Genomic DNA, 26,182 nt, shown 5'->3' with positions numbered 1-26,182 from the left:
CCGCTCCGCAGCATGTGAGATCTTCCCGGACCGGGGCATGAACCCGTGTCCCCTGCATCGGCAGGCAGACTCTCAACCACTGTGCCACCAGGGAAGCCCTGAATTTCAGTTTTTAATAGCACTTAGATTATTGTAGAACAAAAGTTCAACCATCTCAGTTTATAGATGTCACAGTTATGTAGTAGCAGAGCTGGACAATAAATATTTGAGCAGTAAACAAAACAGACAACTGTTTTGTCTGCCATTATGGAGCTTTCAGTCAGTTAGGAAAGATGCGTATTGAGCCATCTCAGGTGTGCCAAATGTTATTAAAAAGTATAGGCAATTACGGAAGAAAAGAACTTGGGGCCCTCTGTAGTCTGGGATGTTAGAGGAAGTCTCTCTTAAGATTTTTAAGCTGAAATACGAATGATAGCCGTTAGCCAGGGCTAGGTGAAATGTACATACAAGTAAGAATGAAAAGAAGAATATTTTAGGCAAAGTTAGTAGCATTTGTAAAGACCCTGAGGGAGGAGGAGAAAGCATGGCCTATTCAGACATCTCAAGTGGGGAGAACAAGGGAGAGTGGCAAAAGATAAGGCCAGAGATGTTAGACAGGGGCTAAGTTAGGCAGAGTCTCATACACCATGTTAAGGCCTTTGGACTTTGACCTAAGGGTCCCTTTGATGGATTAAGCAAGAAAGGGACATTTTCAGTTTTGCATTTTATAAGATTATGCTATATTATAGAAAACAAATTAGGAGCATCAGGCATAGATGCAGGGGGACTAATTTAGGAAGATATTATCAGAGCCACTGTGTATGTTTGTGCAGAACACAAACCGTAGGGGGTACCATTCGTGTAGACTACCATTGTAGTGGTCTAGATGAGAGATGATGTTGACCTGGACTATAGTTGTGACTGCGAAAGTGGAGAAAGATGGGCAGATTTCAGGTTTAATGACTCCAAAATCTATCTCTAGACCAAACCTCTCTCCTGAACTTTAGATCACATATATCCCAAATGCCTACTCTACTTAAGTATCTCACAAGTATCTCAAGCTCAACAGGTCAAAACAAAAAATACACACACACACACACACACACACACACACACACACACACACACACACACACACACACACACACACACACACACATCACCACAAACATTGATCTACCTCCAAGAAGAAAAACAGCCATATTCTCTTTCAGTATTCTCTATATAGTATTATCAAATGGAACTAACATCCACTCAGTTGCTGATTCTATCTACTAGTAGTGACAACTAGCTGTAAATAGCTGCAGTTGATATGGCTACTTAGAATTCGGGTTTTATATTCCATGTAAGTTTATTTAGAAACTTGAATGATTATTACAGTTAAGTATTACTACTTTCTAAAATGCCCTGGAGATAGTCTATTTAATAACATATACTTTCTAAAAAGTACATTTATTTATTTATTTTTGGCTGTGTTGGGTCTTCTTTGCTGCAGGTGGGCTTTCTTTAGTTACGGCGAGCGGGGACTTCTGTTGTTGCGGTGGCTTGTTGCAGAGCACGGGCTGTAGGCGCACGGGCTTCAGTAGTTGTGGCACGCAGGCTCAGTAGTTGTGGCTTGCAGGCTGTAGAGCGCAGGCTCAGTAGTTGTGGCACACGGGCTTAGTTGCTCCGCGCCATGTGGGATCTTCCTGGACCAGGGCTCGAACCCATGTTCCCTGCATTGGCAGGCAGATTCTTAACCACTGTGCCACCAGGGAAATACCAATAATATATACCTTTAATAATTTTTAGCATAAATATATTTACTTAAGTGTTCATATAGGGTTAGTTTAGTCCTATTTTAAAGAGAACTTAATTCTGTGTTAAGTTAATCATGCTTTTGTATTGTTTTTAGAATTACATATAAAATCAGTATATTAAGTCAACCAGTATACAGTCTTAAGTTTTAATCATGGTTTCCAAATTTGATATGGGGGTTATTAGTAAGGTAAGATATCATTGTCTGCCTTTATTAAATTTATTTTGATCATGAGTGTGCTTTTGAAAGATGCTTATTTTCAGTGGAACAATTCACTGTAGATTTACTGCATGGCTGACTAATTATAGCTTATATTCAAGGCACTGAAAACCATATTACACATAAATAAATTTTGGTGATAAAGAATACCACCTGTTTGTATTCACATGCCAACCAAATTTATCTTTGTACTTTAGGACATTAGATCTGTTGATTTTCAGGTTTCTGTAACTTTGTTCCTCTCAAAATAACTTTTCAAGTACAGTTACAAGGCTATCAAAAAAACAAAGTGCTGGGCTTCCCTGGTGGCGCAGTGGTTGAGAATCTGCTTGCTAATGCAGGGGACACGGGTTCGAGCCCTGGTCTGGGAGGATCCCACATGCTGCGGAGCAACTAGGCCCGTGAGCCACAACTATTGAGCCTGCGTGTCTGGAGCCTGTGCTCGGCAACAAGAGAGGCCGAGACAGTGAGAGGCCCGCGCACCATGATGAAGAGTGGCCCCTGCTTGCCACAACTAGAGAAAGCCCTCACACAGAAATGAAGACCCAACACAGCAAATAAATAAATAAATAAATAAACTTCTACCCCCCCCCCCAACATCTAAAAAAAAACCCGAAGTGCTTGTTGGCTAACTGGTCACTATATGGTTTGTAGCACAGGTGACATTACTTCTAATTCTAGATGGTAAGGATATTTCTCTCCATTTGTGGTTGGTTTGTTTGTTTTTCTGTACTGTCAGTTTTTTTCAGCCTTTAACGCATTTTGGTTCAGATATGGCATTGATTGTAGTCCCAAAGATTGAGAAGATGGGTTTTCTCAGGTAGATTTACTCTGAAAGCTAGTAAGCGCTTTTTTCTATCACTATGTTTAGTAACATGTAAGGTAAACTAGTGCTATGTTTTAGATACTAATAGAAGTTTACAAATTATTTTGTCATGAACTTTTAAAAAACATTTATTAGAAATAGCTATTTTTCTCGACAGAGAAAACAATTTTCACTCAACTTAGATCTCTTATGGTACTATTTTTTGAAACCAGTATTTCTCTGTGTGAAAGGCAGGGTTATGCGCTAGGGATTCATTGTTTAAAAATATATATATATATTTGGTCTTTATATGGAAAATATCATGTTTGTTTACTGGTTAGAAGCAGTCTTTTTTTTTTAACTTATAAAGCTATTGCTTCATATTAATTTCTCCAAGAAACAAATGAACAATGAGACTTTTTTGGCGGGTGGGGGGAGACAAGTGCTGTAACAATGTGTAGGGAACCTCTATATACTGTATACAAGTAGCACAAAATTGTTTAGGTAGACATGGCATTTGAACCATGGTTATACAATGTATTTGGGCAAGTTAACTTAGGAGAAAAGTGGATTCAGTGGAAGATTACCACAACAGATCCCACTCCCCTCCCCAATTTTAGTGTTCTCTGCTTTTAGCACGAGTTGGGGAAAGGTGTTTTCCCCCACTCAATTTTTTTTTTTTTTTTTTGTAGTACGCGGGCCTCTCACTGTTGTGGCCTCTCCCATTGCGGAGCACAGGCTCCGGACACGCAGGCTCAGCGGCCGTGGCTCATGGGCCTAGCCGCTCCACGGGATCTTCCCGGACCGGGGCATGAACCCGTGTCCCCTGCATCGGCAGGTGGACTCTCAACCACTGCGCCACCAGGGAAGACCCCCCCCCCCCAATTTTATTTCTTTTTTTACCCCATTTGAAAAACTGTTTCTCTATGAGACAAATCTTTGACCCTTTTGTATTCTGCGTCCTTCCCTCCCTTTCCCTTTCTTGACAGGAAAATGCAGCTGCACACATTTTTTGTTTAGAGACAATGGGTCACATGCTGTGTCACCTAAATCTATGACCAAGAGGCAGTTTTATCCCTAAGAGATCATAATGCTTCAGTTGTCCTGGATACATGACATCATGTAGCATTATAATCAAACATACGTCTTTTTGCAGTAGTACTTTTGGGATTTGAATCTACCCTGTAATCTCAATATTGGATTTTATGCGATGGACAGTATTTATAATAGAGAACCTTAAAACAAAGAATGTATTGTAGGAAAGGTTGTGAGTTCCTTTTATATGGCTTAATTTTCTTACCTCAGGGTTACCAAAGTTATCAGATAATTTGAGTTAATAGAATATCTTTAAAGTTCTAGCATTAAATTTGTTACACAAAGCCTTGCAAATAGTATGTGCTCAATAAGTGTTACACTATTATCACTACCAATGTGATAAATTAACAAGAAAATTGTTTTCCTTATTTAAAAATGAGGAACTCTTAAGATTTTGAAAATAATTAGTATCTGTAAACTGCTAAAATATTTTTTTTTTTTTTTTTTTTTTTGCGGTACGCGGGCCTCTCACTGTTGTGGCCTCTCCCATTGCGGAGCACAGGCTCCGGACGCGCAGGCTCAGCGGCCAAGGCTCACGGGCCCAGCCGCTCCGCGGCATGTGGGATCTTCCCGGACCGGGGCACGAACCCGCGTCCCCTGCATCGGCAGGCGGACTCTCAGCCACTGCGCCACCAGGGAAGCCCGCTAAAATATTTTATGTTGAGCTTATTATAAGATTATTATACTGCTGAATAAATCTAGGAAATATAGTACTGTGGCTTCCAGTCTTGAGTTATGGTATGTTTTATAATTAATTAATAAAAATGGTTTATTCCTAAGGAGGTGCAGGTGAGGAAAGGAGCGGGAAATTAGATGGAAATTCCTTTTATTATATCGTAAATCTTAATCAGAGACAAAGCTTAAATTACAGTAAAGAATTGAAGTAATTGCCAGGCAGTTCTGATAAAATTCACAAACATTTTCGATTTCTGTGTATGCCTTAACTCTGTAGTAGATTTTTTTTTCCTATGGAAAACATTGTTTAGTCATGTGAGCTAAGTGAATGACAGCCTATTTCCCCTTGCTAGGGTTGTCTTAGCCTGTCAAATGGTTTTTTATATTGGTTACTTTAAAGTGATTGGATGGGAAAGCCACAAATCTGAGAAGGGGCCTACTCTCGGGTTACTCTTTTCACACTTCTAAGATTGTTTAATTTACTGATGACATTAAGTTCTTGGTGAGAGGTAAAATAGCAAGTCAATAGAAATAAAGTTTCCAGATGTCTTAAGACCATGTAAAAAAGCATAATTAGAAATTGTAAATATGTATAATTAAATACAACCAAATATCATACTCATTTGTCACATGCTTCAGGAATTTAGATGTTTAAAGTATTTATAATGAGACTGATTTTAAATAGGAAGCTAGACTAGTAGGGTGAAGACGGTGAGAAACAACTGTATCTGTAGGTCAGATGCTGCCACATAGTTCCAGATTAATCATCCCGTGCTTTAAGTCTTCTTCGGGGCTTCTCAGTACGATTGCTCAAGAGCTGGTTTCAACTTCTTTCCAGTTCTAGTAGAACATAACAGATGGCATGCTTCCTTTTTAGTCCAGTGTAGTAAAATTTTTTTAGAAACAGCAAAATTGATTTTCCTCATTTATCCTTTCTGTGTAATGAGGACAGAAATATTCAATGATTGGCTCAAGGGTGCAGGGAAGAAATAAATTGGAATAAATTTCCTTTGGGATATCAAAAATTAACTATTATTTTATTTTGATGTCTTTTTTCAGTGCTATTTTTCATTTCCTAAAATGAATTCTTAAATAATATTATGGATTAAATCTAAATTTGTAACAATTAAAAAAGTATCTTGCAAACAATAACTTATGGATTTAGGGTTCTTAAGAACTATGATATAGGTAAGATAAAAACGTAATTAAAGTTGAAAAGTATAACATGAAATTCAATAATATAATTTGAAAAGCACTTTTTAAAAGTATTAAACACAGTAGAACTGAATTAATTGCAATTATTTCTTATTTGCTATGGATTTATATTACTAAGGTATACATTAAAAAACTTTTATGTTCATGAGAATTGCTGGACTGAGAGCCTGATTTTTTTGGGTTGTTAAATTTTATATACATGAGTCTATTTTTGAGGTACTATAGATGTTATCCTGAAATTTACAGTATAAGTAATATAAGTAATATCTTAAAGAAATTATTTTGAATATTTTAACTTGGTAAGAATTCGGTAGATTCATGATAGATTCTGAACTAGTCAGATACAAATAAATATAACTATATATGTAGATATTTATATTCCTGTCCTGTTTTGATTATAGCATTATATTTGCCACTGTATCTTTTTGTTATTGAGAATGTCATTACTAGTGAAAACTCAACATATTTTATTTCAGAGGTAATGTAGTTATTTTTTTTATATAAATTCTTTTGTTAGAATGTTAGCATTAGGCAGCTGTTAATAAATGAACTTAAAATCTTTTGGGGCCATTAATAACAAAAAACTAAAAAAAGTTCTGAAAGTTTATATGGTTTAAATGCTTTTAGATTATTAAACTAGAAAGATTTGAAGAAAGGTTCTGTCATGTGGTATGATTGGTAAAAGACTGACATACATAAAGTTCATGGAAACAGAATAAGGAAGTGAAAGTCGCATCATAAAGAAAATGATGAAACTGTTATTGCAGCACTCTTCTGAGAAGTCCTAATTTCTGCCTCACCAGAGGGTGTCACTGGTCATAAAGGAGGCCCATCCTTAATACTAGAATTTTTTTTTAATTTCTTCAAAACACAAAGTATAGTTACTGATTTTATACCCTCATTTTTTTGTATTCGAGAGATATAACATATATAAATCTACTACTTTAGGAAGAAAGCTAATAATAATTTTAAAATTAATAACAGTAATAATAATTACCATCTCTATAGCTAGTATTTATTGTGTACTTACTCTCTACGTTTGTTCTGGCAGAACATAGAACCATAGAACTAGGAAGTTCCTAGTGCCATAGAACTAGGAAGATTAATCCAGTAACTCAAGCATAGCAAATGTGAGACCTTTGAGTGTGAAGCAGTATTTGTAACTGGAATAATATATGGATCCCTTTTAAAGAAAATAATTATATATCCCATTTTTAGAATCACTGACTTTAGTTTCTGAAGTAAGTTTATTTTTAAGTCTTTCGTTTTTTTCTTTATATTGTTATTGAAATGAAAACACAAAATGAAAATTTGCAAAACTTGTGGCCCCCAGAGTTTATCCATGGCACACACTTATTGAGAAACACTGAGAAAGTGGCAAATAGTCCTATATACTTGAGCAATCCCTATAAGTATTATCCTTTACCAAATCTTTGTTTATAATAGCCTGAATCATAGTTAAGGGGTTAAAATACCTTTCCTATATTTAAAGTATGATTTTTTAAAGGGATGAGAAGAAGTAACCTCTTGAAAAAAAAAATGTACTCACAATTTTTGATTACCACCTTTCACCTCCAAGGAAATGTCTTCTACCTACTGCCAGTTGGGAATCACTGTCATAACAAGCAACTCTTAGTGATAGGAGTAAGTGAAATTCCTCAAGTGTGTGGAGGCAGAAGAAACTTAAGAACCAGTGCTCTAAAATACGGTGTAATGTAAGTTAGAGAAGAACCAGTGCTCTAAAATATGGGATAATGTTCTTTAGAGATATTGCCATCAGAAACTAATGTAAACATCCGTTTCCAGAGGCATGGGGAACTAAGTACCTGGACTAGTCTTTCTGCTGAAAACAACCTAAAATGCTGGACAAAATGCATCAGTGCTCTGGCACAAAAGTAAAGAATATTTAGACTGAACACTAATTGGAAACCCAGTGAGGTAAGCTGAGTACTGAAGCTGGCTATTGCCTTGAGGGTATTTACCAAATCAAGTGAGCTTCTGTTTTCCTGGCCTTTTGGGGGCTCAGGGATCAGGAAGCAAAGCCCAGAGCCACCAGAGTAAAACATTTAGCAGTCTTCTCCAGTAATAACCCTTTTTCCATAGGGGTATATACCTTCTAGGTGTAAGAGTGATCTAGAAATTCTTTCCCAACAAAGAAAATTATCTTTCTATAATATTGCTGCTAACAGGAAAAATAAAAAATCTCTACTGAAAATTTGTTACCACAAACCAGCCCTCGCACTGGTTTGCAGCCTGAATTCACACTAGACCTCAAGCTAAGAATTTTATTTTATTTTTTGTTTGTTTTGTTTTGTTTTAATATTTATTTATTTTTGGCTACTTTGGGTCTTCGTTGCAGCATGGGGGATCCTTCGTCGCGGCGAGCAGGCTTCTCTCTAATTGTGGCACGTGGGTTCCAGAGCACATGGACTCTGTAGTTGCAGCACACAGGCTCTCCAGTTGTGGCACACAGGCTTAGTTGCCCCGTGGTATATGGGATCTTAGTTCCCTGACCAGGGATTGAACCCGCATCCCCTGCATTGGAAGGCGGATTCTTAACCACTGGACCACCAGGGAAGTCCCCTCTGCCCTATTTTCTCTCTTTGCTTTTCTTACCTTTTTCCACTTCCTCACTTTCTATACTTCGCATTTGAATTCTGTTATAAGAATTTTAAATGATCCTGGATTGTTACTACTCCCAGGGGCCTGACAGAAGCAGCACAAATCATCATTGTCAAAGAATTCCTGTTGGTAAAGTTATAATGAAAATGAGTTGCTTAAAATAAAAATTTACAAGCCATCTAAGGAAACAGGGCACAATGTAAGAGAATCAGTAGAATCAGACCTACAAATGGTTCACATCTTGGAATTATCAGGTGTAAAATATAAAATAATTATATTTAATATGTTCAATGAAAGCTTAAAAATGAGGAAAAGAGCAAACAAACATTTTGTAGAAGAATCAGAAGTTCTAGAAATGAAAATATACAGTAACTGAAATTAGATTTCAAGGAATAGGTAAAAGCAAACAGACCCCATTGAAGAAAAAATGATACAATAAAAGATAAACGTGGGACTTCCCTGGTGACGCAGTGGTTAAGAATCCACCTGCCAGTGCAGGGGACATGGTTTTGAACCCTGGTCTGGGAAGATCCCACATGCTGTGGAGCAACTAAGCTCATGCGCCACAACTGCTTAGCCTGCACTCTAGAGCCCACGAGCCACAACTACTGAAGCCTGCGTGCCTAGAGCCCGTGTTCCACAATAAGAGAAGCCACTGCAATGAGAAGCCTGTGCACCGCAACTAAGAGTAGCCCCTGCTCGCTGCAACAAGAGAAAGCCTGCACAGCAACGAGGACCCAACGCAGCCAAAAATAAAATAAATAAGTAAATAAATTTAAATGAATTTAAATAAATAAATTTAAATAAATAAATAAACATTCCGATTACATCATTTTAAAAAAAAGATAAACCTGAAGAGATTCAGAATGCAGTACAGAGAGACAATAAAGGGGAAAATATAAAAGAGGTTAATAAAGGGGAAATTTTTAAGAGAAAACACAGAACACTTTCAAAGGGTTATCAGGTTTCAATAACAATAATGGAAATAGAGATCATGAAATGATGTACTCAGTGAAAATAAATCTAGAAGCTGTGACCTGCTCTAGTTCAACCCAGAATTCTATAGCTAGCAAAAAATAACTTTCAAGAACAAGGGCAAAATAAAGACATGCTCAGAGAAATCCGAAAGTTCACTAGCAGACCACTTTTTTTTTAACTGAAGTATAGTTGATTTACAGTGTTGTGTTAATTTCTCCTTTTTAGCAAAGTGATTCAGTTACATGTATTCTTTTTCATATTCTTTTCCATTATGGTTTATCACAGGATATTGAATATAGTTCCCTGTGCTATATAGTAGGACCTTGTTGTTTATCCATTCTGTATATAATACTTTGCCTCTGCTAACCCCAAACTCCCACTCCATCGCTCCCCCATCCCCCTAGCAGACCATTTTAAGTAGAAGGAAAGTGGTCATTGAAAGTCTGAGATTCAAAAAGGAATGATGATCAAAGACAGTGGTAAGTGTATGTTAATAAAGTGTAAGTTAATTTTTTAAAAACTGTATAAACAATAATAATAGTGTTTTATGGGATTAAAAAAACTGAAATAGCAGTTGTTTTAGTTATTTACTAATTGTCAGTTTATTTTATAAACTGGGGAGAGGTGATTGGAGCTAGTATCCAAAAGATCTTTTTGTTACTCAGGAGAAGATTAAAAGTAACTTTGGATTTTGATGAGTATGTGTGATAAAAATGTTATGGTAATGGGCTTCCCTGGTGGCGCATTGGTTGAGAGTCCGCCTGCCGATGCAGGGGACACGGATTCGTGCCCCGGTCCGGGAAGATCCCACATGCCGCAGAGCGACTGGGCCCGTGAGCCATGGCCGTTGAGCCTGCGTGTCCGGAGCCTGTGCTCCGCAACGGGAGAGGAAGACTTGATAAGTAATGGTAAATGTTTCATTTCGCCATGAATGTTTAGAAGTTTTAATTGTATGCAACTAATAACCAAAACCACAAATAAAGCAAAAATTAATAGAACTACCAGGAAAAATTGATAAATTTCACCAGTATAGTGGGAGATTGTAATATATCTTCCTCATTAATTGGTAAAGAGAGCAGACCAAAAAAAAAAAAAATCAGGAATATAGAAAACTTAATGTAATTAACAAGCATGATCTAACGGACATATATTGCACCCAGTCACTGTGGAAACATCAGCTGAATCATCATGAAAATCAACCACATACTGGACCATCTAGTAAGTTTCAACAGATTTCAAAGGATTCATATCCTATAGATCAATTCATTTAAGTTAGAAATCAGTAAGAAGAAAAATCACATGGAAATTAAGATATATTCTTCTAAATAACTCACGTATGAAAGAAGAAATGTTAATGGAGCTTGGACTGCCCTTTGTCTGGGAGATGTTAGGTCATCCCTCAATTTTGTTTGTGGCAAACACAACCCTGAGAAATGGCCCACATAAAGACCTTTCAGTCTTGGCATACCTGGTGAGAATGTTAGAGATGCTAAGGGCCAATGATGAATTGGTTCTTCCAGCAGGAAAGAGAAAATTTTTAACAAATAATACTGGAACAGATGTGTATCCATATGTAAAAAAATGAAATTGAGTAAAAAATACATACATAACTTTTTTTATGAATTGAAGACCTAATGTGAAAGGTAAAAACTATAATACATTTAGAAGACAGTATGGGATAAAGGCTCTATGAATTTGGTGTACAGAAGGAATTATTTTTTTTTTAATAAATTTTATTTATTTATTTTTGGCTGTGTTGGGTCTTCGTTGCTGCGTGTGGGCTTTCTCTAGTTGCGGTGAGCGGGGGCTACTATTCGTTGCAGTGCGCGGGCTTCTCATCGCGGTGGCTTCTCTTGTTGCGGAGCATGGGCTCTAGGCATGCAGGCTTCAGTAGTTGTGGCACGTGGGCTGAGTAGTTATGGCTCGTGGGCTCTAGAGCTCAGGCTCAGTAGTTGTGGTGCAGGGGCTTAGTTGTTCCGTGGCATGTGGGATCTTCCCGGACCAGTGCTTGAACCCGTGTCCCCTGCACTGGCAGGCGGATTCTTAACCACTGCGCCACCAAGGAAGTCCCCAGAAGGAATTCTTAAATGAGAAACAAACTATGGTAACCATAAAGAAAAGGGTTAATCCACCCTATTAAAGTTAAGAACTTTTTCATTAATAGGCAACTAATAAAAAGACAAGCCACCTAAATAGGGAAAGATATTTGCATCACATATAAGGATTGGTATCCAAACAATACAAATGACTTCAACAGACACTTAATAGAAGAGGGAATCTAAATGGCAAATATATATATATATATATATATGTTTGCCATATATATTTACTTGACTTTTATGTTTCTTTTGTATATGAAGAGATATTCAACCCCATTACTTATATGGGAGATGCAAATTAAACCACAAGGAGTTACAATTTCATAGTCATCAGGTTGGCAAAAAAAATTTTTTTGATGAGTACATGGAGCAAACAAAATACACATACAATCCTGGTAGCAATTTGTCATTATCAGTTAAAATTGAAGAAAAGAATACTCTGTGACCGAATAAGTCCACTCCTTCACATATATTCTGCTTTTAGAATTTCAGAAAATTTATTTACAGTTGTGTTCCAAGGGATATGAACAAGGATGTCCATAACAATACTACTTGTAATAGCCCCAAACATAAATAAATGTTTTTAAGAGTATAATAAATTGTGGTATGTTCATAAAGTAGAATATAAGTCATCTGTAAAAAGAATGAATTACTGCTGCAATAATGTTAATGAATTTGGTGGGGGGGAAAACAAGTTTCAGTACAACTCAATTTTACATGATGTGTGAAAAACTTAGAGGGCTAAATAATATAATATTTAAGGATTCTAACTATAAAGGAAAAATTTGCTTAATCTGATACAATCAATTAAAAATGTGGATAAATTAAGTCATAAAATCTATGTGGTTTTAACCAACATTTTGTGTTTAGGAGGTTCCTTAGTTATTTCGGGTTAAAAAAAGGTATCACTGTGACACCTCTAATACCTTGTAATTTGGCACCTTGTACCTTAGATGACACTGAAAATTCTCTGCCTTAGTTTCCCTTCTCTTACTTACTCTCTGTCAAGCATTTCCTCTCAGACCAGTGTTAATACAAACCTAAGCAAAAGTGCTCTCCTCTAACCTTTTGAGAAGTGATGTGAGAATTCCAATATGGAATGTTATTATGTTTTTCTTGCCCTGGAGTTGAGTGTCATTGTAGCATTGAACATAATATGCAGACATGCAGTTCTCTGTTGGACAGCTGTGGAGATGCATGAGCTGCATAGCTGTGGGAAAAAATGGTGCATTTTAATCCTGAGCTGTCTTCTCAAGATGCTGCCATGGCCGTCATACAGTGAAGCTCTAGACAGGGGCTCCAGAGTGATTGTACTGGGTTTATTTGAACTCTCCACTTTGAAAATTCTCCTTGTGAGAGGTAATTCTGTCCTTCCCTGAAATGTAGATTTGGAGTCTTAACACAAATGTGTACTTTGCTAAATCGTCTTGTACATTTACATGCCTTTTTTTTGTACCAATGTCTTGGTTTTGGAAATCTATTTGTAGTGGATGTATTCATTATTTGGGTTATGTTATTTATACACCTAAGAAATTAGGATACATTTTCATATCCCACATTTTATTTTCTAGGCCTTAAGTGCCTATTTTGAGTGACATTTATTATGTGTAACAGTTAAATTTGGTTTGTTGAAGTATTGTTCTTAAAAGATTACTAAAAGGAAGTGTTATCAATACATCAGTAGCCCAGATTTCCTTTTATTTCTTTACTTACTTTGCTTTGTGAAGCAAACTTCCATGCACATTATTAATTATCTGCTATCGAATGCTTTCAGTTCATTTTAAGAAGTAGTTTCATAAAAATTTAAAACTAAAAGTTTTCGTGATTTTGGTGTAAAATATACAGACCTTTCTGTTGTAATGTTACATATTATGTATTTCTGAGAACACTGAAATTGTGCAGAGCTGATGGGTCGCACCCAAAATATGCAAAGCTTTGTAATCAGAACACTAATAAAAATAAGTCTTAATAAGAATACTAGAATATTTAAAAAGATATATTAACTCTGTTACATATAAAGAAATACTACAGTTGACTTAAGGTTAAAAAACAAGAGATGAAGGTAGCCTGGTGGAAGGGTGTGCAAGGAAGGGTTGAAGCTACAGGGTTATGGAGGCCAGAGTGAAATGCATAAAGATTTGCAGAGAAGACTTCATTAAGTATTTTCAAGACAATGCGTGTGACCAGGCTGTGCCAAGAGGAAGAACATGGGTTGAATGAGAATTGCGTACAGTACTGTATTTTCAGCAGCTTGCTGCTTTCCACTGTGTTAGCTTGTTTGGGGTTCAGCTCTTATTATTTAGTAGTGCAAAGACATAGGCTGGGAAAAATCATGTACAAACCAGTGTGACTTTCACATTGTACTAAAATCTTTCCCCTACTTACCAGTGAACTAATTTGTGTTACAGAAAAGCTTAATAACAAAATAAACTGTACTAAGAATGAGAGGTGGCTTCTGTTTTTGACTAGAGGTCTTTGATCAGTCTGTGACCTTTTTGTGATTTTGTTTCTTGTGAAATGGAAATACTACAACTAAAAAATAGTCTAACACAGTCTTTTCCCCCTTGAGTATATTGTTTTAACTTTAAACTATAAAAATAATAAACACCTTAAAGAAAAACCGGAAAATATAACAGAAAAAAATTACCAAGTTACTAATATAAGGCACTGTTAGCTTTTTGTATATTTCCTACTTTTTCACCATTTTTTAATAAGCTTTTTTGTTTACTTCACCATCTTCAAGACAGTCATTTTTAACAACTACTAAATATTAAATAGATGTGCTTTTACTTAGCTATTTCTCTATAATAAAATATGTAAGCTGGGGCTTCCCTGGTGGCGCAGTGGTTGAGAGTCCGTCCGCCGATGCAAGGGACACGGGTTCGTGCCCCGGTCCGGGAAGATCCCACATGCCGCGGAGCGGCTGGGCCCGTGAGCCATGGCCGCTGAGCCTGCGCGTCCGGAGCCTGTGCTTCGCGACGGGAGAGGCCACAACAGTGAGAGGCCTGGGTACCGCAAAAAAAAAAATACTGGAATTTACAAATAAATAATAAATTTATAGTAAATATAATTTTGCTAGTAACGAATTTAGTTTGTTACTAAGGAATGTTATCTTTTTAGTATGATATACTATAAAAATATTCGAAATTATTTATGGTATTTCAGATTTGAGGAAAGGGTTTATTTGGAATTATTATTTGAGCTTTATTTTAAATTTGGTTATTGTTTGTATTGAGCCATATGTATGACTGTTAATTACAGTGAAGTCATAGATCCATAAGATGAATAAATTATAGTTTTATAATTCAAAGAAATAATTGTTCATTTTTAATAACAGCAAACATTATTAGGCAGTTACTAAAGCCTAGGGACTTTAATAAGTATTCAAAATACATTATTTAATTCTGTTAATATCACCTGTACATATTGTGCTATAGTGCTGCATTTTATTTGTAGTCATTTCAAGTAACATGAAATAAGTTCTGTTCCTTGTATAGTAACCTTTAGCATCTTTGTTATACAAATATTGTGCTTAAATATTATGTGGGATATTGATTGCAAAATTTCTCTGATTTGGGGATATTTAAATATGTTTCCTTCTTCCATGAGTTTACGAATCTTAAGTATTACATTGACTGATAATTGTTTCTTTTGTTGCAGAACTGTAAGAGTAAATGGGTCCAATAATTGGAATGACTCCAGAAAAGAGAGCTGAAACTCCAGGAGCTGAAAAGGTTGCAGGATTAAGCCAGATTTACAAAATGGGAAGCTTGCCTGAAGCTGTTGATGCTGCCAGGCCAAAGGCCACTCTAGTGAACAGTGAGTCAGCAGATGATGAACTCACAAACTTGAACTGGCTTCACGAAAGTACTAATCTCCTAACAAACTTCAGCTTTGGAAGTGAGGGTCTTCCAATTGTTAGTCCATTGTATGACATAGAGGGAGATGATGTGCCATCCTTAGGACCGTCGTGCTATCAGAACCCAGAAAAAAAATCAGCAACTTCAAAACCCCCATACTCCTTTAGTCTTCTCATTTATATGGCTATTGAACAGTCTCCAAATAAATGTTTGCCTGTCAAAGAAATTTATAGCTGGATACTGAACCGCTTCCCATATTTTGCAACCGCACCAACAGGCTGGAAGAATTCTGTTCGACATAATCTGTCCCTGAATAAATGTTTTCAGAAAGTGGAAAGAAGCCATGGCAAGGTCAGTGTTTATGAACATTGCTATATTTAGGGAGGTGGGGGAGAATTAACATGGAGATCGTAACATATGAGGAAATCAAAGGAAGACAAAAAATAGTCAATCAGATTACTTCAGCTTGAGGTTAATTATATTCACCATTTGCTTTCATTTGAGAAGTTTTAAAATTTCTTCAGTATTGATATAAACCTAGAATTATTTTCAGTCTACTATAGGTACATAAATTAGGGTTTATTTATTATTATTTTCTCTTTTTTAAACATTTTTAATAATTGAAGTATAGTTAATTTACAGTGTTGTGTTAGTTTCAGGTGTACAGCAAAGTGATTCAGTTATGATTAGTTTTTTTAATGTTCTAACTTTCTATTCTTAGTTTCTGTAATGTTCTTGTCACTGTATTTATGTATTATTCTTATTTGTTCACCGTGACCATCTCTGCCTTATAACTGGAGTGTGGATCATTTACATTAATGTAACTGATATGGTTGGATTTAAATCTGTCATTACATTATTTTTTTTCTATTTGCTGTATCTGTTCTTTTTTCCTTTTCTCCACTTTTCCTGCCTTTTTGTCAATTGAGTATTTTTTTATGATTCAGTTTTATCTCTTCTATTGGCTTACTAGCTACTCTTTTTTTTTTAACTTGTTGCTATACAGTTTTCAGTATATATTTTTAATTTATCACAGTCTACCTTCAAATAATTTTAATTCACTTATTATCTGGCCTTTTACAGAAAAAGTTGACTAATCCTGATGCCCTATCTGGATCAATTCCTTTTTCCCAAGAAGTTGATTTTAACATTTCTTATAGTTTGGGTCTACTGGCAATGAAGTATTTTTTTAACCTTTTTGTGGAGGATGGGTATGGAATTCTAGGTTGACAGGTTTTTTTTAAGTACTTTAAAGACTTTACTCTCTTCTGGCTTGCATAGTTTCTGAAGAGAGGTCTGTTACGATTCTTATCTTTGTTGTTCTGTTTGTAATTTTTTTTCTTACTATCTGTCTTCAAGATTTTTCTCTTTATCACTACTTTTTAGCAGTTTGACTATGATGTGCCTAGGTGTGTTTTTCTTTATTTTTATCCTGCATTGGTTTCTCAGAGGTTCTTGGATCTGTGGTTTGTTGTCATTCATTAAACTTAGAATTTTTTTTCTTCATTATCTCTTCAGATATTTCTTGTGGTTCACCATCTACTTCTGGGCTCCAAGTAAAAATATATTAGACCATTTGCTATTGTCTCACCTCTTGGTTGCTCTGTCCCTCTTCCTACTCTTTTCTTTCTTTGTTTCAGTTTGGATAATTTCTATTGATCCTTCTATAGTTTGTGGGGGTTTTTTTTGAATATTTGAATTTTATTTATTTTATTTTTTATACAGCAGGTTCTTATTAGTTATCTATTTTATACATGTTAGTGTATATATGTCAGTCCCAATCTCCCGATCTTTCTGTAGTTTTATTCTTTCCTCTATTGTGTTCATTCTGCTGATTAGCCTGATAAAGTTGTCTTCATATTTTTTAAGCATTTTCATTTGCCTTTTAAAAAATAATCGCCATATTTTTGTTAAAATTTCCTGCTAGATCTTTAAGCATATTAATCATAGTTATAGTGTTTGTCTGGTAACTTCAATATCTGGTCCATCTCTGGGTCTGGTTTTGTTGATTGTTTTATCTCCTGCTTTTGTGTGTTGCATAATTTTGGATTAAGTGGCAGCCATTGCTTGTTAAAGAATGGTAGAGACTGAGGTAAATAATATTTCGATCCAGAAATAGATATTCCTCTACTTCTGTCACATTGTTAGTATGAACAGGTATTGGTCAATCTAGTAAATAATTGAGCTGGGTTTGGGTTTTGTGGTTGTCATAGTTACCTTCAGTGTACCATAGTCTTCACATTCCTACAGAGATGGACTGTTGACACTTTGTACTTAGTGTGCGGCCTGCAATGTCAGGTGATGTTTCTCAGCATTTCTGCTCCAACTCCATCTTTCAGTTTGTGACACATTTAGAGGTGAGAGGAGTTGAATATTTCTCTCTGTACTCTTGCCCCTTCCTTAGCAATAGATTGCTCTTGCTTGTTACTTGGTGCAAAGTTCTTAGTGTGAACAGGGTGGGTTTCTTGGTTCTTCTGCTCCAGTTTTAGTCTTAATCAGACTCTGTACACCTGTGCCTCAAGAGTGGGACTTGCCTTGTCTCCTCCACGAGTGGACAGTCTCTCCCATTTACTCAGAGTGGAGTCTAGAGCTGCACTCATCAATAGCCAATTACCTACATATGGCTAGTGGTTGGCATATTGGATAGCACAAAATAGGATATTTCTGTCATTGTATAAATTCCTACTGGACAGCACTGTTCCAGCACTCAGGCCAATTTCTTTCTCATTCCCATCATGGTGGGTAGATGTTGCCTAATATAAGTGGGAAGTTCTAGGTTCAAGTGAGTGACCATTTCCCAGCAGCAGCAGATCTCTGCTTTGTATCTTTGAAGGATTTGGGCATGAACAGATTTCCTGCCCTTCTAATGGCATGTAGTATTGAATACATTGCCTAGTGTCAGTAAAATGTGAAGATAGCTGGGTTTTGTACTTTTCTCCCAACAGCAGCCATCCTTTCCCGGGGACTGGGGTGAGGCATATACTTTGCCTCTTTCTCAATGGCAGACTGCTTTTGCTTGGTATGGAGCTTTGTCCAGGGTTTAGGCAGGTTTTGTGCCTCTGCCACAGTGACGCCTGATCTCACCTTATGCTCATTCAGGGCCTGGAGCATGAATGGGCTTTGCCTGATATCTTTGCTCCAACCTCAGACCGTGGTAGGTTCTGCACATCTATCTCCGTCTCCAAGGGTGTCTTCCTTCGGTCTCCTGCCTGCCTACAGTTTTGAGTATTTTTTTTTCTTGCCTTTTATTGTGACTACCACTTCTTCCATGGCCTACCAAATGTGAAACTGTTCGTATGTTTTGTCTCTCCTCACAGGACCTGTCATACTTCAAAATTCAATTATTTCTGTTGTCTTGCAGCCTTAGATCTCAGATAGGCTCATAAAAAATTATGGTTATGTAGGCTATTTTGTTTTTTAAAAAAATTAATTTTTTTATAATTTAGTTTTGGCTGTGTTGGGTCTTCATTGCTACACATGGTCTTTCTCTAGTTGCAGCAAGCGGGGGCTACTCTTCATTGCAGTGCGCAGGCTTCTCATTGTGGTGGCTTCTCTTGTTGTGGAGCATGGGCTTTAGGCCTGCGGACTTCAGTAGTTGTGGCACACCGGCTCAGTAGCTGTGGCTCGCGGACTCTAGAACACAGGCTCAGTAGTTGTGGCGCACGGGCTTAGTTGCTCCGCGGCATGGGGATCTTCCTGGTCCAGGCTCGAACCCATATCCCCTGCATTGGCAGGCGGATTCTTAAGCACTGTGCCACCAGGGAAGTCCTGTTTTTTTCTTGTTAGGCTGGGAGTGATGTTCTTTTATGGCTTTCTATACCCCAAGTGGTAGCAGAAATCTCCTATTCTTATTTAGAATAAAAGTTAAAAGGATAAGTACTTATATTTTTTGGTAACTGAAGGATTTTATAGGATAGTGCTGTTCAAACTTGACTGTACCTACTGATCATCTGGGAATCTTGTTAAAATACTGATTCTGCTTCAGCAAATCTAGGATGGGTACTGAGGCTCTTTCATTTCTAACAGGCTCCCAGGTCATCCTGATGCCTCTAATCCATGGACACACCCTGGGTAGCAAGACATTTGGACACATCATCGTCTTATAACTAACTTAAAGGAGCTTATTAGTTATCTATTGCTATGTAATAAATTGCTGTGTAACACATTCTCTACTACACATGGAACATTTATGGAGGCCAACTATGTGGTTAGGCCATTAAACAAAGCCTTAGCAATTTCAAAGGATCAGTCTCTGTTATAGCCAGCCTCCAAGATGGCCCCCAAATGAGCCCCACCTTCTGGTATTTGTGCCCTTGTGAAGTCCCCTCCAATACTGCATAGGGCTGACTCGTGTAACCAAGAGGATATTGTGGAACTGATGAAGTGTGCCTTTTGAATCCAGGTTATAAAAGACATTATGGTTTCCATCTTGGATTCTTGGCTAATTAGCTCTATGGGAAGTCAGCTGCTATATCATACAGACACTTAAATAGCCCTGTGGAGAGGCCCCTGTGGCATGGAAATGAGGCCTCCTTCCAATAGCCATATGAGTGAGCCATTTTAGAAGCAGATCCCCCTGCCCCAGTCAAACTTTCCTTTCAGATGACTGAAAGCATTGGAAATTTTGGATGTATCCTTTCCACCGTGCATTATTAGATTTTATTTTTTGAACTGTATCCTTAATTCTTTTCTAGTTTTAGACCTATTGTGTTTATGCTTATGATGGGATGTAAAAGAGGAACTGTCTACTAGATATTTAGAAATATGATACAGGAATGGTAGTGATGTTATGGTATTAAAGCTCTAAGTTTAAAGCCTTCAGCATTGATTTTCAGTAGAAGAGTCTAGGAAAAGTATGGTATAATGGAAGCCAGGGAGAGTCAGTTTAAGTGTGAATGAGCAACAGTGTCAAATGCTGCAAAAAAAAAATAAGAAAGAAACTTGAAAATGATGAGCTAAGAAGTGATTGAGACAAGTAGCAGCCAAAAGATTAGAATTAAAAATATATGGGGCTTCCCTGGTGGCGCAGTGGTTAATAGTCCGCCTGCCCATGCAGGGGACACAGGTTCGTACCCCGGTCCGGGAAGATCCCGCATGCCGCAGAGCCGCTAGGCCTATGAGCCATGGCCGCTGAGCCTGTGCTCCGCAATGGGAGAGGCCACAACGGTGAGAGGCCCGCATACCGAAAAAAAAAAAAAAGTTTTAAAAAAATATATGAACAGTGGTTATTTCTATTGTGGCCGCTTTCGAGCTACCAACATTATGTCATTAAATGCAAAGTGGATAGGGGATGTTTACAGTCAGCAGCACACTGCTGTATGTAAGGAACACATACAATCCAATACGAAAAAGAAAGCCTGATAGGAAAATTGAGAAGAATATGAACAGGGGCTTCACAGAGGAGGAAATACACATGGCCATAAACATGCAGAGATGTTCATCCTCTCTAGCAATCAGGGACATACAAATTCAAAGAACAAAACAGTTTTTACCCATTAGATTGCAAAATTTTTTAATGTTTTATTAGTTGAGGATATGGGGTAATAAATCAATATCAATAGTTTCTCACCATTAATAGGAGTGTAAATTAGTATGACCATTCATGAGGGCAACTTGGCAGTAGTTATTAGAATTAGAAACGTGTGTATCCTTTGATCTAGTGGATCAGATTCTGATTTTTCCCCTTAAGTAAAACTCATACTTGCACACAAAGAGATGCATTCAATATATAAGAATATTCATTGTGGTAAAGTTCTAGAACAATATGTCTAGTGTGGTATAATTTGTGTTAGTGATCAAAAGGGATTTGTTCTTGTCCCTAATTTTTAATTGTATGCATTATTTATATAATTAACCTGAGCATTTTTGAATCTTTAGAGAAAGAAAGGAATTAAGGAAGTGGAAGTTAGTGAATGGGAAAACATACAGTCCAGATTTCAGGGAGAGTGTGCTAAAGAGAAAGAAATTATCTTATGAGCTAATAAAGAATATGAGAATAAATACAGAAATTGTAATACATTGGCATAAAAATTAGCCAGCTATTGCCACAAGTCGGGGTGGGAGGGAAGGAACTGGTAGGTGATGGTCTTCACGAAAATCAGTGGATCACTTTACTTAAATGTCTGAAGTTTGGAAAGAAAGTGATACATTCAAGTGGGATTGGGAAGGCTTGTGAATTTCTTTTTTTAAAATTTATAAAATACTTCTTGAATCAATGCCTCAAAAGGACAGTATTTCTCTTCCAGTCGGCAAAAGGCAAGCAAGTTACACTTACTTCCATTAGATGCTGGAACTGAATTTGGCAACCTTGAAAGCACTTTTCTGATGAAAACTGTTATCTAGAGATGGTAATCTCAAAAAAGAAGACAAGATTGACAAAGGTCCAGGTCAAACTACAAATTGATATTGATACCTAGCCAGCTGGTATAGCTGTTGATTAGTTTCCTACCCTCATCCATACCATGGTTACCACTCTCAAAAGACGGGTCTAAAAATCTTGGCTTGGCATTTATCTGTCTCAGAATTTTAAAATTACAAAAACTAGGCATGGTGTTTTTTTGTTTTGATTTGTTTTTATGTTTTAAATGTTAACACTGAAGTCTTAAATCTGCTTTTCAAACTTTTTGTAAAAGCCAAACTAAAACAGTTAATGGAGATTTTAACTGGGAAACATGAAATTAGAAGTTTTGCCTGGTTTAGTACAATTTTAGTCTCTACGTTTTCGTAGTCGTGATTTGCTTCAATAGCTAAATCCCAAGAAAGGAAGTCATGCAAGCAACCATAGAAGTTCACACTATAAGCAAGAATTATGAATAATGCCCTTTTTAAACTTAGTGGTTCTAAAAACCACTGAAAAAGGTAGTCAAGGGGGGAAACTATTAAAATGTACAGGGCAGGTACATAAAAACATTGCAGGAATAGGGAACATTGTTTCTTCTCCCAGTTTTCTTTACAACTTCCATTAAGATAAATCTTTTTAAAGTTCAATTCTTAATATATATTCCTCATTTCTTCAAAAGCTTCTGTGGTTCTTTACCAAATAAGTCCAGAAGCCTTAGAGTTCCAAAATGCAAAATAGTACATGAGAGAATGCACATTTCCTGTTTCCATTGCACAAAAAATGTGTCTTGTAATAGGCAAATTTATTTTAAAACAATACTTCTAAAACTCTTTATTACTTGTGTTCCATCATCTAAGCACAACTTAATAAAGAAGCAAAGTTTTTAAGTGAGACTTAGATTCCAAATAAGTTTTTTGCTCTAGACTCTGAAACATAGATTAGCAAATACATAATTTTATCTTGTTACTGATAGTTTGTGAACAGACCCAGTGAACGGAAGTGCTGCCATGGTAACATAAACCAGACTGTTATTTGGAGAACTTACTCAAGACACTTAACTGCCCTGAACTACAAGTTTTCAGTACCAGTTCTTCCAATTTGCTGTTTCAAAGAAATAGTTCTTAAAAGATCAAAATTATTTGCAGTTCTCTCACAAGAGAATTTTAAAAGTAGATTTGAACTAAACAGCTTCTAGGAGTATAATCTCAGGAATACCAAGATAGAACATGGTTAGAATTATTAAAATAATTGTCTTAGTCAATATATGAAAAATAATTCATGCATATCTTTTCTGTATGAAACTGAAGTGGTTTTGGGGCAAAGGATGTTGTGGGTGCTAACATTTTAAAGTTTTATTTCCCAATCTTCAAAACACATTTACCACTTAGGTTAAGCAACTGAAAATATATCTAATTTAAGATGTTCCATCACTTAATTCAAAACTACATTTGTAAAATTTGACTTCCTTTGGAAAAAAATTAAAATTTCAAATACTTGTTTAGTGTACTTCATGTGATATCTTGCTGCTGTAGACCAGAAAAGGTTTCACCTGATAGTATGGTATGTTTCTTACTATATTACAGTGTGATTTGACACCCATGGTTTTTCTTTTCCAATATATTTAAGTTGCTAGGATGTTAAAAACTGCCTTATACTCAATTACCATACTTTTCCTCAGACAAGAATGTTTTTCCTTTATCAATTTAATTCATCTCTTTTTTTTCTAACTTTTGTCTCTTCGGAATTAATTGATTTTTGTTCTTATTGTTGATGTTTTTAAAAACTCCCTCATCTCTTAGAAGAGGAGTAGGAATATATTGTTATTAAGCCATATACACTTACTATTGATATATGCCAATTTCAGTATAATCTCTTAGTATTCACTTAGTTTGCAGCTCTATGTCGCTTACATATGAATTACCTTATTTGACTCTCATCACAACTCAATGAAGTGGCCTGTTTTTTTAATTCTACAGATAAAATATGAGAGGACAGACTCTTAGAGATTAAGTGATTTGTCCACTATCAAGTAGCCAATCAATAAGCAATGATTAGCACCTCAGTTTGAAAACGTGTGAAACAGTATTCTTTCATTATGCCATTCTGCTATAATAGTTATGACATGATATTTAGAGATAAAAAAGCCTCAGTAATAGGCTAATGTTACCTTGAAAAAGAGTTCAGGAAATGGAAGCACCCTGGAATTTATCACATTAAATCTTCAGCAATGATAATAGCGTACATAATATAGGATTTTATACAAGCAGAAAGGAGCAGGGGAACAGGACACAGGTCAGTTTTATTGTTGTCTATATAATTGTTAATGTTGTGAAGTGTAATTCAAATTTTAAGAAAGGGTTTTTGAAATAGAAAAGGTGTAACATAAAAACAAAAATTAGTAACAGGGCTTTCCTGGTGGCGCAGTGGTTGAGAGTCCGCCTGCCGATGCAGGGGACACGGGTTCGTGCCCCGGTCCGGGAAGATCCCACATGCCACAGAGCGGCTGGGCCCGTGAGCCATGGCCGCTGAGCCTGCGCGTCCGGAGCCTGTGCTCCGCAACGGGAGAGGCCACAACAGTGAGAGGCCCTCTTACCGCAAAAAAAAAAAAAAAAAAAATAGTAACAGTTTGAATCTCACTAATCTTGTGAGTTAGTTCTAAGGAAGTTTTGTACATCATGGTGGGAGGGGGTCAGGTTATACCTTATATTTAATTTTTGACATTTGTATCTTCAAAAGATTAAATATATTCAAAAATATTTATTAAAATTTAGTATCAGTAACTAGCGGAATAGAAACAGAAAAACAAATTTGCATGCTATTAGACTGGAAGAAACGAACAATTTTTAAAACTACAAAGAAAATGAACATAAAATATAACAATAGTAGTAGCCAATGTTTGAGTGCTTTTGTGTCTGGTAGGTACTGTTTTATATATATTTTGAGCATACTAGTACACAGAGAACATAGACATTTTTCTAAAGGTTACACAGCTGTTAAGTGACAGAACCAGGATTCCAAAATAGGTATTCTTCCTCCAAGGCTTGTACTCTTAACTTCTGTACAAGTAGTGTTTAGCTCTGGGGCAGTGTGGGATGAATTTGCAGTTGGACCTCCTCTTTGCATGGCTATAGGGTTTTGTATGTAAACTGTAGGTAGATGTGGTACATTTGTAGGGATGTGCATCTAGTCAGACTGTTCAGGATGTGTAGGTAGGGATGGATGTTCAGCTAAAGAAGTAGGAAAGATACATTCTGAAGGAAGAGTTTGCAGGTGATCTTACAGCTCCTGAAGTCCTTCAGTTATTTAGTTTGACTAGCTCAATTAGTGTGTGTGGCGTTTGACCACACCCACTTAGTTTTTATATAACTGTTTCTTATACCTTTTATTTACTAGATAATCTATAATTGTAGTTTGGATATATTTTTTTTGGATATATTTTTAATACAAGAGTGTTTATAAATTTCCAAGTGGTCAGAGAATTTTGTTGTTGGGATATTTTTTTTTCTTTTTACGCTACAGTGATCTTTAAAGGGTAATTTATTTTTCTTCATGGTCTAATCAATGTTTGTAGTTTTTTCTGTTAATATTTGGAAAGTATACTCTCCAAGAATTCATTAATTACATCAGTGATTTTCATAGGTGTTCCACAGAACACTGCTTCCTCAGATGTTTCCTGGGAGAAAGAGGTTCTGTGTCAAATAACTTTGGGAAACTTCTTAAAACAGGTTTAATTAAAGCAGGACTGTTTAGGACCCTTAATCTGCTAGTATGTAATGTAACCTTCTAATAAGGAAAGAGGTAAAATACTCAGCATTTTTCAAACCTATTTGAAGGAATTATCTCAAAGCCTGGCCTTTCCCCTTGCACATTAGATCATTTTCGTGAGATTCTTCAGGTAAGTTGTCTACTTACCTTCCTGGTAAGCTGTTCCTTCATATTAGCAGAATTGTGGAGCAGGCAAGCCAGTCTTTCAGGCACCTCCCATTTGCAATTTAGCGGGCACTTCTGTTATATTTTCTCTAGTTTCCAGAAATCATACAAATTGTATTATTTTTAGATTCTAGTGACTATTTCCATGAAATCTGGGCTTGTGTGCCCATTACCATATTATCCAGAAGTTCCTCGAATGTTGTAACTTAACCATCTTGAGGGAAGAGTTGATACTTCTCCCTCTTTTTTATCTTTTACAGGAGTCTTTTCCATGCCTCAGTTTTTGACTTAACTACTCTTTGAGACTTTTGCCATCTTTTCATTAAATTGTTTGCCTTGAATTTAAACAGTTTAAATGGGAAACTAAACACTAGTGTTAATGCCATAAAAAATGAAGTTATTTTTATATGCATCACCTAATATATTGTTTAGCACTTTTGGGAGAATGACACTACCTAATCTTTTCTTTCTTTAACAGTAATGATAAGGGTTAACATTTGTTGACATCTTAGCATGTGGAGGGCCACCTTGTACAGCCCTTCATGCTGTTCTCTGCACAGCTTGGTG

The 26,182-nt window shown here is 36.4% G+C and overlaps 1 protein-coding gene across 5 annotated transcripts in view; it reads left to right on the top strand.

The window, feature by feature from the left end:
• FOXN2 (forkhead box N2) overlaps nucleotides 1-26,182 on the top strand; it is a 54,811-nt gene that overhangs the window by 13,060 nt on the left and 15,569 nt on the right. For 4 of the 5 annotated variants that reach the window (XM_079940634.1, XM_079940635.1, XM_079940637.1 and 1 more), the window contains exon 2: nucleotides 15,146-15,696. In XM_079940634.1, the coding sequence (XP_079796760.1) occupies nucleotides 15,160-15,696 (537 nt within the window). In that variant the 5' untranslated portion in view covers nucleotides 15,146-15,159. Of the gene's footprint in view, nucleotides 1-7,650; nucleotides 7,725-15,145; nucleotides 15,697-26,182 lie in introns of those variants that run through there. The other variant, XM_079940638.1, reaches the window with a different exon arrangement.

Source organism: Stenella coeruleoalba (genome assembly GCF_951394435.1).
Source record: "Stenella coeruleoalba genome assembly, chromosome: 13".
Taxonomy (NCBI): Eukaryota; Metazoa; Chordata; class Mammalia; order Artiodactyla; family Delphinidae; genus Stenella; species Stenella coeruleoalba.
This window is presented reverse-complemented; position numbering and strand designations above follow the sequence as displayed.